Source organism: Plasmodium relictum, assembly GCF_900005765.1.
Source record: "Plasmodium relictum strain SGS1 genome assembly, chromosome: 12".
In the NCBI taxonomy this organism is placed as follows: Eukaryota; Apicomplexa; class Aconoidasida; order Haemosporida; family Plasmodiidae; genus Plasmodium; species Plasmodium relictum.
In genome coordinates, this window is record NC_041690.1 from 2,059,462 (window position 1) to 2,072,298 (window position 12,837).

The 12,837-nt window shown below is 17.7% G+C and overlaps 4 protein-coding genes across 4 annotated transcripts; 3 read left to right on the forward strand and 1 right to left on the reverse strand.

Annotated features, from left to right (window-relative positions):
• Positions 1 to 129: 129 nt before the first annotated feature.
• On the forward strand, positions 130 to 3,426 carry PRELSG_1253200 (conserved Plasmodium protein, unknown function; the record flags this gene model as incomplete). The annotated part of the gene is made up of 1 exon (XM_028678346.1): positions 130 to 3,426. The coding sequence occupies one exon, from the start codon at positions 130 to 132 to the stop codon at positions 3,424 to 3,426; it is 3,297 nt and encodes a 1,098-aa protein (XP_028534644.1).
• Positions 3,427 to 3,754: 328 nt separating this feature from the next.
• On the reverse strand, positions 3,755 to 5,071 carry LipA (lipoyl synthase, putative; the record flags this gene model as incomplete). The annotated part of the gene is made up of 1 exon (XM_028678347.1): positions 3,755 to 5,071. One exon carries the CDS (start codon positions 5,069 to 5,071, stop codon positions 3,755 to 3,757), a length of 1,317 nt encoding a protein of 438 aa, XP_028534645.1.
• Positions 5,072 to 5,494: 423 nt separating this feature from the next.
• Positions 5,495 to 6,673, forward strand: USB1 (U6 snRNA phosphodiesterase, putative; the record flags this gene model as incomplete). The annotated part of the gene is made up of 3 exons (XM_028678348.1): positions 5,495 to 5,537; positions 5,662 to 5,992; positions 6,235 to 6,673. The coding sequence occupies 3 exons, from the start codon at positions 5,495 to 5,497 to the stop codon at positions 6,671 to 6,673; spliced, it is 813 nt and encodes a 270-aa protein (XP_028534646.1).
• Positions 6,674 to 7,651: 978 nt separating this feature from the next.
• PRELSG_1253500 (conserved Plasmodium protein, unknown function) lies at positions 7,652 to 9,169 on the forward strand (the record flags this gene model as incomplete). The annotated part of the gene is made up of 1 exon (XM_028678349.1): positions 7,652 to 9,169. The coding sequence occupies one exon, from the start codon at positions 7,652 to 7,654 to the stop codon at positions 9,167 to 9,169; it is 1,518 nt and encodes a 505-aa protein (XP_028534647.1).
• Between the last annotated feature and the right edge of the window lie 3,668 nt (positions 9,170 to 12,837).

Genomic DNA, 12,837 nt, shown 5'->3' on the forward strand with positions numbered 1-12,837 from the left:
TTTTTTTCCTTTTTATATGTAATTAAAAAAATTACTAAATTTTTTGAAAAAAAGTTGTATATAAAGATAATAATATATGAAAATGTAAATTATAAAAAAAAAATAAAAATTGAGAATAATTAAAAAGAAATGTTTATAGCAAATTATTTTGATAGAAGAGATAAAGATAATGAAAAGAAATCACAAACAAGTGAAAATGATGAATATAAAAGAAGTAATATAGAGAATCTGCTAAAAAATAATTTAATTCTGAAAAAGGATAAAAAAAATTTAGGATATAATGAAAATGGAAAAGAACAAATAAAAGAAAAATTATCAAATTTTTTAAAAAAAGCATTAAAAAAAAAAATAAAGAAAGAAAATATAGGAAAGGATGACGATGATAAGAAAGAACAGAAAGAAAGAGATTTTTATAATGAGACAAATTTGGATAGAATATATACTAAGAATAAAGAAGAAAGCACAATGGAAACATTTTTAAAAGAAAATAAAAAACTAAACTATTGCGCAGAAAATATATTATTATTAGGTAGTTACTTAGAATTTGATAAATTAAAAGAAGTTAATATTCAAGATATATACAAATTAATTGATAAATATATTTTTGAAAATGAATTGGAAATCAATGAAATTAAAGTAAAATTAGAAGTAGAGGTACAAAGAGAATTAAAAAAAGAAAAAGATAAGTTACATCATATTAGTAATATAAAAAGTAAATTAGCGGATATCAGTATAATAGAAGAGGAAAATAATGCTAATTCTATTGAGTATATGATGAATGAAATGAAAATAATAAAAAAATTAATAAAGCAAAAGGATTATCTTATATGTGTAAAAAATACCTTATTGAAATTAGAAAATGCAAAGAAGTGTGCAATTAATAGAAAATATGAAGAATCATTACATATTATTTTAGACATAGTAAAACTATTACATGTATTTAAAAAAAATTTCAAAGAACAAATTATTAATGGTATTAAATTCTTTATTCCTCTATTATCGGAATATTATTTAAACAAAGCAAAGTTATTATTAGCATGCATCTATTGGGGAAATAACATATCTTACGTATCAACAACTGCTTTAGAAGAATTAATAAATGATATAGATAGTGATGATGAAAATTTTAGAAATATAGTAACTAAAGATAATATAAATAAAAAAGTGATTGGAGAAACTAACAATATAGTTAATGCAGATAATTCAATTAATACAAATGATTTAAGTAATAATAACAAAGAAATAAATAATAAATATATAAATCGAAAATCTTTTAAAGAAGAAATTAAAGATTCTATTATTTTTGATAATACATATGTGTCATTAATAAAAAAAGAAAGTTCAGAATTTATTAATATTTTAATAAGTTGGAACCTAATTGAAAAAATTGATAATTATCTGAAAAATGAAAAAAACACTAGAGAAGAATTTTCTTTTAGTAAAAAAGAATATTCAATATCATACACTAACGAATTAACTAGTAACATAATTTATTATTTTCGATCACTTTTTCAAAATTTTAAAAGCCCCTTATTTAAATTTGATAAGCCAGAATGGGGTCTAAAATATTTATTTTATCAGTCAATTATAAGTAATTCCATTTTAAAAATGCTTTTGCATTTCGCTCATAAAGATCTCAAAAATAATATATTATTACAAGATGCATTACAAGGTATTTCCTTAAGTAGTAATAAATATAAAAAAAATAATAATGATAATAATTTTGATTGTAACAATATGAATTTACAAAAAAACATTGATATTCAAAATTTTAATTCAATAGATCCAAGAGAGGATAATAATATGAGTACAAAAAGCAAAATAGAAGAAAAAGTGAATAAAATAAATGGAAAGGAAGTTATGAGAAAAAAAGAAAATATCCTAAATTTAGAGAATGAATATGATAAAGATTCAACTAAACATTATATTACTTATAATAATATGAATGATGATGAAAAAGAAAAAATATTGTATGAATTAACAAATTATGAAGTTGTTTTAGAAAAGATAAATTATAAAATTGTATCTGAATGTAGATTATATATATTAAGTAGAATTTCATATTTAATTCATCTATATAATTTTCAAAATGATAAAGAAAATACAAAAAAGGTATTTTTAAATTTTATGCATCATATAATTATGATATATAAGAAATGGTATTTGTATGATAGTGTAAATTGTAAGTATTTATTAGATGATTTTTTTAATAACTCATTCATTGAATTCTTAGATACAGAAAAATCATCTAATAAAGAAAATTCAGAATATGAAGATAAAAATGAAAATATATTAAAAGAAGAAAAAAAAAATGAAAATTCCAAATTAAAGAGTGAAAATTTCGTGGAGATGAAAGGTGTTTATATAAGAGATTTTTTTATTTTAATAGAAAAAGAATTTCTTGTTGATATATTAAAGAATATGTCAAATGACAAATGCTGTATAAAATTAAAAAATAATATAATTTTAGAGGATAGTGATTGTGTAAATGAGTATGGTCATATTTTTATTGAATTGCTAAAGAAAATAAGTAATAGAATTATATGCTTCAAAGAAAATGAAGCTTTTCTAGAAGAATACTTTAACATCGTAATAAAGAAATTATTAATTATTGTTAAAGACGAATTTAGATATCATTGGAATAATATTACTGATTTGATAGAAAATTGTAATATTACATGCTTATTATATGTATCCTTCACTTATATAAATAAATTTTTAAGTAATTTTGAGTACAAATGTTATATTAAAGAAATTGTTCAAAGTTTTTCAACATTAGAAAACAAAATGTTTAATAATTTTTTAGATGCTTTTAATCATTTTATTTCTATACGAATATATAATTTTTTTTCTACGAATAACTTGTTTCATGAATATATATTAAATAATTTATTTAAAATTAAAAAGTACATGCCTGATCATATTTTCTTTGACTTTTTTAATAAAGTCTTATATAAATTAGATCAATCTGTTTTAACTTTTTTAATGAACCAAAACACTTCCTTTTTGCAAAATGAAAACTTTTTTAATACATTTATTAACAACTCATTATTATTAATACAACAAATAGAAGATGCAGATTTTAAAAATAAAATTTATTCGATGCCTATATTACAAGAGATAATTAAATTAATGACTGATGATATTGACAATTTAAAAAAAAAAATTAATGAAATAAAAAGTAAATATGCAGATTTAAAAAACAAAAATAATTGGTTAATACAAGTTACTAAGTTGACTAATGCATTATTAAGAGATGATTCTAGTGATGATTTTAATTCTTCACAAGTAAATTATGAAGAAAACGAAGAAAATAAAAAATATCAAATTTCATTAAAACATATTAAATTTTTATTATTAAGAAGACCCGATATTAAAACAATTGTAGAAAATTCTGTTGTTATTCAAGAATTCATTGAATATTGAATTTTATTTTTATTTTATATATTATACTTTTTTTAATTTATATATGAACACAAGATATTAAGACAAAATTTAAATGAAAATTTTATTATAATAAAATAAAAATAATATTTGAGAAAACACATATAAGTACTCGTTAGAGATATTTAAAGCAATACAAAATTCTATTAAGAATATATATATATATATTCAAGTAATGGAATGCACAGTTTTTTTTTACAAAATTTTTCAATTACTATTTTTTTAATATTTTTTTAGTTATACAATTTTTTTTTTGATTCTATTTTTTTTTTTTTTTTTTTTTTATTTTCTAATATTTCTTTAATTTGCTTTAATTTGTTTTTTGTAGTTTTAAATTATTTCCTTGAAGATCATTTTTTCTTTTTTCAATAAGATTTTTCATAAAATACTCTCCTGCCTTATATGATGATCTAACTAATGGACCACTAGCTATATATTTGAAACCCATTTTTAATCCTTCTTCCTTATAATAATCAAATAATTGCGGAGATATGTATTCAACAACATTCAAATGATTTTTAGTTGGTCTTAAATATTGACCAAATGTTATAACATCAATATCGTTTTCTCTTGCATGTTTCATAGCTTCTAAAACTTCTTCTTTTGTTTCTCCTAAACCTAACATAACACTAGTTTTTGTATACAATTTTGGATTAATTTCTTTAGCTTTTTTTAAAACAAATAAAGATTGTTCGTAATTCGCTCTTTTATCTCTTACATATTTTTGTAGTCTTTTAACTGTCTCAATATTGTGTGCATACACATCCAATCCACTTAACGATAATCTTTTAATAGAATCTACATTGCCTTGAAAATCAGAAACTAGGCATTCAATTAAGATATCTGATCTTGAAAACTTAATTAATTCAACAGTTTTAGCAAAATGATCAGCTCCACCATCAGGTAAATCATCTCTATCAACTGATGTTAAAACAACATAATTTATATCCCATTCACATATAGCTTTAGCTGTATTAAATGGTTCATTGATATCCGGTGGTAATGGTTTTGGTGATGTTTTTATTGAGCAAAATTTACATCCTCTTGTACATGTATCACCTAACAACATTATTGTTGCAGTACCAATATTCCAACATTCTCCAATATTAGGGCACTGTGCTTCTTCACAAACAGTATGAAGTTTTAATTTTTTTAAATCTTTTTTTAACTTACTATATTTCGCACCTGCTGGAGCAGGGACATGAAACCAATCAGGTTTTTTCTCAGGCATTTTATTTCCCACTTTTGGTATTAATAATTTATCATTACTAACCGCATTTTTATTATATGTGTAATTTTTTTTTTCATTTTTAGTGCCATCTAATGTTGTATATTCTGAACAGCTCTTATTACTTTTGGTATTGTCCATATGCTCATTTATACATTCGTTATGTATACTTTTTACATTATATACATAACATTTCATATAATTTACACTATTTTTATAATTGAATTTATTTTCTTTCTTTAAAAAGTCCTTTATATATGTTTTTTTTTCATTTCCATTTTGGATATAATAATAGGAGAGCTGTTTTGCACTCCTAAAATTTTTTATCTTGTCACATTTTATTTTTAGAAAAACTAAAAAAAAGATATATATGTAAACACATATCATGCAAAAATACATGTTTTTTACATATATATGTATATATATATAAATTACAAATAAAATAAATATTTAAAAAAGAAAAGAGAACTAAAAAAAAAAAATCATAAAAATATCATAGTAGTATCTATACTCACATATTCAAATTTGAATTATTAAAATATAAGCAATAAAATTCATGCTTTTAAAAGACTTTTTAAAACATAAATTTTTTATTTAAATTAATTTCATGTAAAACTATGATTTTTTTTTTTAATTTATAAGATATATATACTTAATAGCAAATGGATTATATCTTTTTAATTTTGTTACGGTTTTAAGATATATTTTATTTTATTTTTTTTAATTTATTTTTTTTTATTTTTATTTTACTTTTTTTTTTTTTCCTTTAAATAATAATGCATAAAAAAAGGATTTTATTAAAAATAAATAAAAATTAAAGAAATGTCTAATAAAGGAGATTTTAATGTTTATATTTATATTCCAGGTTTCAATAAAATTGAATAAAATTATTGTAAAATACAATTAGAATATTATTTATATATAAAAATTTTTATATAAGTATACATTTTTTTTTAAAATAAATTAATTTATTTTTTCTCTTATTATAGTAACGTATAATGCAAATATAAAAAAAAGGTCTGAATATTGTTATGATATTCTGTTTAAATTAATAGAAAAACAGTATATTATATGTAATGATAAATCAAACCATAATATTATTCTTAGTAAACAAAGCAATGATATAAATAAAGAAGAATTTTTAAAACACATTTACTATCAAATAGATGATTTAAATACCGATAAAAAAGTTCAGACTAATAAGGAAACAGTTACTGAAGAGCCTCCACACATAACTATTGTTGGTTCTGTTCAGATAAAGAGGCACATGATTTCTTCATTTCTTAATAAAGTAAAAGAAAAATTAAAAAATCAGAATTGGTAAATAAAAATTTAAAAATAAAGATAATTATTTATATAATTAATAATTAAAAAAAGAAAGTGAGAATCTATGTATGCAAGAATAAATATATATACTAAGAAAAATATATATATACATATATATTTATGAATGTGTGTTTTATTAATCTAAATTTCAAAATCATATAATAAAATAATTAAAAAATAATAATTGAAAATATTACGTATTTATATATATATCTTTCCTTTTTTTTTTTTTAAAGTTTTTATTTATTTTTTAAAAAGAGCGTTGATTTATATAAAAGTCAAAAGAATACAAAGTATTTTTGTTCATATACTGTAAGCGATGAGCAACAAAAGTTACATTTAGATCCTTTAATAAAGAAAATAAATGAAATTTTAAATAATTTTGATCTAAATAACAATTATGTAAATAGAATATGTCATATGTCGTTGGCTTATACCGATGTTAGTTTAGAAGTGATTTTAGAAAAAAATAAATTAAATATAAAGGATACGTTTTGGCCTAATATAAGTGAAATAATAGTTGATAATAGTTCAGATTTTAGTTCAGATGATTTTTACATTTACGTTGATTGTATCCATATTTGTATTGGAAACAAATTATATAAAATTCATTTAAAAAATTTTAATAACTTAAATTTCTTAGAATCCGATGATTCTTATATTAGTTCAGAATAATAATGAGTTAAAAAATATTTTAATAAACATAAATATATGTTTGTGTCTTACTGTTTCTTATTTTAATATTATTAAAACCGTTTATCATCTGTTTCTAAATGACAATATTATCTTTCAATTTTGTTATATATTATAAAAGGTTTTATAATTTTAAATGTATTAATAAAAAACACATAATACACTTATTTGCTAATTTCTCTTTTAAATTTAATATAATTTTGCCCTATTAATTTTAAAAATCAAGTGAATTTATACAAGATCTCTAATTCATCAAGCTTACTATTATACATTTCATACAATTTTGAATTTAATCTTATTCTTTTGTGTTTACGAATAATTATTTTATGTATTTAGAAACAATACATTTTTTTTTTCACTTTTTTACAAATTAATTTATTTTAAGTAAAAGTAATTATAATTGTCATAAATTATAATTTTAATTTTCAAAATTTTGAACAAAGATACATATTCTTTATCTTATGCTTTATATTTTTAAAAGAATTAAGAGAATAAATTTAAATGATTTTATTAATAAAAATATTTAGAACCATTAAATTAAAAACCACTATTTTTTGTATATAAAAACAAGGAAAAAAGTATATTTAAGCTTTTGTTAGGCTTACAGAAATAAATTTATATATTAGTTTAAATATATATATGTAAGTTATTTTGTTTATTAATTCGAAAAGAAAAAAAAAAAAAAAAAAAAAAAATCACGAATTTTTTTTTTCTTTTTTTAAAACAAATTATATTAATGCATGCGCTGCTATAATTGCTACGATGCAAAAAAATAAAAAAATGTATTTGTGAAATTAAATAAAAAATTATAAGAAAAAAAATCATTATTCATTAAATAATAAAATATTTACTATGATTTAGAAAATTCTTATGAAAAGTAATAATTTATATTGTAATATAAATATATATGTACATATATAGATTTAAAATTTAAGAGAAAAATAAAAAAGAAGCAAAAGGATGAATATAAAGAATGACGGAAATGAAAATATATTAAATTGTAAAAATTTAAAAAGAAATTTTGAAAGTATCAATGAACTGAATAATATGGAATCTTTAAATAGTATGTATATGTTTGATTCAAATAAAAGAAGGCATAACATAGATTTGAAAGATGAAATGAAAAATAGTGGAAATGTTGAAATTATTTCTGGTTTAAATCTTAAAAACAAAAGAAAATTGGAAGCAGATTTTATCGATAAAAAAAAAAAGAAAGTTTTTACTGAAATCCAAAAAAGCTTTAATTTTGCAAATGATATTTTTTCAAAAAACAATGCGTATGAAAGTGCTAATAATATTGTTTTAGATGAAATAAATGATAAATCAATTAAAAACTCTTTGAGGAGTAATGATGATTTATTATTAGAAAATAAGATAGAGCAAAATAAAAAGCATTCAATGGAATTAGCAATTATACCATTTGAGGGTAATTCTGGTGCTTCCGATTATAAATATGAAAACAAAGTAACGCTAAAAAATTCCCATTTAAAAAACATTTTTAGTCTTTTATCAAAAAAAGATATTGTTTACAAAAATTTAAAAAATCATATAAAAAACAATAAACCATTAATGATCAACTGCAAGGATTTTAATTTATTATTAAATAAATATAAGTATGAAAATGAAATTGATAAAAAATTTAATAACCAAAATTCTGTGGATATTCACGATAACTCCGAATTAGAAAATAACTTATTAAATAGTTCTATTATTTTGCATGATAATAAGATAGAATCTATTAATTTAAATGATATAAATAAAATTAGAGATAATAATTTATGTTTAAACAGTAATGATATATTAAATACTAAATTAAATGAATTATATTTAAATTCATTAACTAATAAATATGATATTAATTGTACTTTAAGTAACAATAATATTAATAATATGAATAATGCTAATAAAGGAAACAAGTTTGATATCATAAGTAAAACAGTTAACACAGATAATATATATTCTTTAAATGGTAATTTAGAAGAAATAAAAAATCAGAATGCAATTAATTGTATGAATAATATTTATAATTTTAATAACATTAATATTAGTAATAATACGATAAAAGCCAATAATTATAATTTAAATGATAATAATACTTTTAATAATTTAAGTAATGATATCAATTTTAATAAATTAAATAACGATCACAACTTTATGGACTTTAATAATGATAATAATGTTAATGTTTTATATAATGAAAATAACTTCAATAATTTAAATAATGATAACAACCTAAATAATTTAAATAATAATATTAACTATTATAATTTCAATAAGGTTGATAATTTAAATAGTAATTATAACATATATAATTTGAGTAATTTAAATAGTACTGATAATTTAAATAATAATGATAATATGTACAATTTAAATAACATAATTAGTCTTAATAAACTACATAACTTAAACAACGCAAATATACCAAATAATATAAATAATTTTAATAATATGAATAAATTAAATAATATGAATAATTAAAGTGTGTCTAATAGCATCAATTAACAAAAAAAAAAAAATAAGTATACATGTATATATATAAATTCATTAAAAATACAAATTACTTTAATGAAATTAACAAAATTAATGAAATATATTTGATTAATATTTTTATTAGAATTATTAGAATTAATAATGTATTATAGATGACTATTAAAATCATAAAGAAATAAAAATTAATAATAGTAAATTATAATTTTATTAATTCAACTCACTTTGATACTTATTAAGGAATGATTCGAAGATGAATTTGTATTAAATTTTTTAAATAAACAAATTTCCAATTATTTTTCATAGAATTTTAATAAAAATAAATAAGTATATAAATGAAATACTCCGTTATTAATATAAAAATTTTCCTATTAGTGGAAGTTTATATGTTACCTTATTGTAAATACTTTTAATTATCTAAACTATTTTTTTTTTTAATATTACATGTGCATGTATATAATTGTTTTTTCAAAATTTAAAAAAATATATATTAATTTTTTAAATGGGTATTTAGTTTAAGAAATGTGGTTTAATTTTTTTAACAATAAAATGTATATTATAATGGGGGAGCATTCCATATAGTAATGTAAAGTTATAATTCCATATACAAACATTTTCATCTTATATTTTAAAAAAAAATTTTAAGATAATTTTAAGCAAAAATAAAGTGCAAGTTCATAAATTATAGAAAAGTGAATTAAAAATGTTCATAAATGATTCTAAATATTTTTAATTTGTTTTATTTAATTTGTTTTTTTTTTTTTTTTAAATAATCATGAAGTATAACATTTTCTTTAAAGTTATTTTTGGTTTCTTTATTTGATTTTTTTTTTTTTTTTATAATATATTTTTTTCTTAAAATTTTAGTTTATTTACACTTTAATTTCTCATTAATTTATTATTATAAAACTTTTACCATTATATATTAAGTTATAGCATTTTTTTAGTTTAAAATTTTAAAATATAAACGGAATTTTTTTATATTTAATACTTACTAAAAGAAAAAAATTATGTAATATACTTATTTACCGAAAGAAAAGAAAATTATAGAAAAAAATGATTTTATTAAAGTTCCATTAAATCTATTTTTTGTAAAAAAATTTAATGCGTATATATGTTCGTGTCTTATTTTATTTTAATGTATAATTTATATATATAATTCTTGTGTAATTACAAATTAAATGCCATTAAACTTTTTCATTTAGTTATGTTTTTTTTATGATAACCAATCACATTAACCATATACAACTTTTAGGAAATAGGTGATGTGAATATATCAGTGGTTATTTTTGCTTTGTTGCATAGACATAAATTTTATTATTTATCTATTTAAAAGAAAAATTAAAAAAAAAAATAAATAACTGATTTTACACAATTTTTTATTTCATTTTTAACAAATAAATCTTTTTAATGCATTAAGAAATATTCATTGTATACAGTAGTTCATAAAGAAAATGAAAAAAATACATTTTTTTTTAAATAAAAATTTATATTTTTTTTATTAGAAACTTATTTAAAAGAGATATAATTATCATATAAATCTTCAGTATAGCAAAATTTATTTTAATTTCACTAGTATTAATTCTTCAATTTTTTTTTTTTAACAATTTTTTATATCCAGGATTATTCTAAGGTATATAATATTTTAGAATATATTTAAAAGTTAAAAAAATAATACTTTATATAATACTTAACAAAAATAAAAAATATTTTAATAGTTACAAAAAAGAAATTTTCCTTTTTTTATTTTCACACTTCATTAACTTAAAATTATATTAACATTTTACATAACTTACCATATGATCAAAAAGAGAAAAAAAAACTATATATATATATTTGTTTCTAATGTTTTAATGTGTTATTTTAGTATATTTTACAATAGTCTTAAAAGTGAATATGATATAAATGAAAAAAAAAAAATATAAAGAAAAAAAAAATACACAATTGTTTTGCCACAGTTTCTGTAAAATGAAAATAGAAACTCTCATTACCATTATTTGAATTTAATGTAGGGCAAGTTTAAGAGAAAATTATAGAATTCGAATATCATTAAGATATTTGTAGAAAATTATATACTAAATGTATATATATAAAAATATATGTGAAAATATATATATGCATAATGATTTATTTCATTAGTATATCTTTTTTTATATCTTAAGGAGTTTTAATTGTATTAATTATAATTTTTTTTTAATTTATATATATGTATAGCTAAAATAGCAAAATTGCTTTTTTAATAATAGTTAAAAGTTATAATTATTTTTCTTTCTTTAAATTATTTTATTTTGTTTTTATAAAACTAAAATCAACATAAATAAAAAAAAATTATTCCATCATTAATCAGAATTTAAAAAATAACTGAGAATTTATAAAAATTACAACTCAAATATAGTAAAAATTTATTTCTTTGTGCAAAATACTTATAGTAATTTTTTACAAATTTATATACAATTAAAAATATAAAAAATGTAATTATTTGGAATGAAAAAAAAAAAAAAGCACAATATATTTTTATTTATCTTTAAAATATATGAACAGAACAAAAAAAGCTAAAAATACAAGCTGCAACAATGAACAAAGTGTACTATCAATGAAAAAATATCAAAATATGTAAAAATATAAAGGAAAAAAATTACACCTACATACTTTGTAAATACCAATAAAAGATTTTATAGAAATATTCAAAAAAATATCTTTTTTTTTTTAATTTTACAATTTAACATATTTATATTATTATTAATATTAAGATCAAATTTAAACATAATAAAAATTACTACATTTTCATTTGATATATATATATATATATATATTTTTAAAATACTTTTATATATATTTCTATAACAAAAATAAGAAAAGAAAATTATTTTATAAATAATATGTTCTTTTATGTTACAATATATTCAATTTATTAAATGTATTGTAATTTGAAGTCTAATAAACGTTTAACTAAAAAAAAAAAAATATGGAATCTAAAACTAATTTCTACAAAAATATAAAAAAATTATTCTATTAAATTTTTTATTTTTCTAAAACATAAGACTGCTGCACCTTCATATTCTATTAGTTTTTTTTTTAAACTAATTTTTTTTTTTAAATATATGTTAATGTTCAATAAACATGCGTTTATAATTGCGCAAAAATGTGTGTAATAAATTTAAATTATGCGTTTTATATTTTTAGTAAATAATTTATTTATTTTCTATATATTTTCTTTTTGTAAAAAAAATTACATTATTTATTTTTATAGTTAAATTACACACAAATATTTTTCTTTCAAACTATAGAGAGTAATTGCAATTATAAAATTTCACACAAACAAACGCGTGCATAATCATGAAATAAAACAATAGAAAGAATAAAAAATATAAATAAAATGTAAATCATTTATGTAGTAGAAAAAAAAAAAAAAGATAAAAAAATAAAAAAAAAAAATGAAATGTATATAAAAATCTAAAGAATTAGGATAAGAACTAATATTATATTTATATAGGAAAGAAAAATTGTTGAGTTACACTAATATGTATATATATATATATATATATATATATATATATATATATATATATATACAAGTATATATAAAAATATATATATATCTATATAAATATATTATGTAAATATTTACAAATTTTCATAATATTTGTATTATTAAGTAT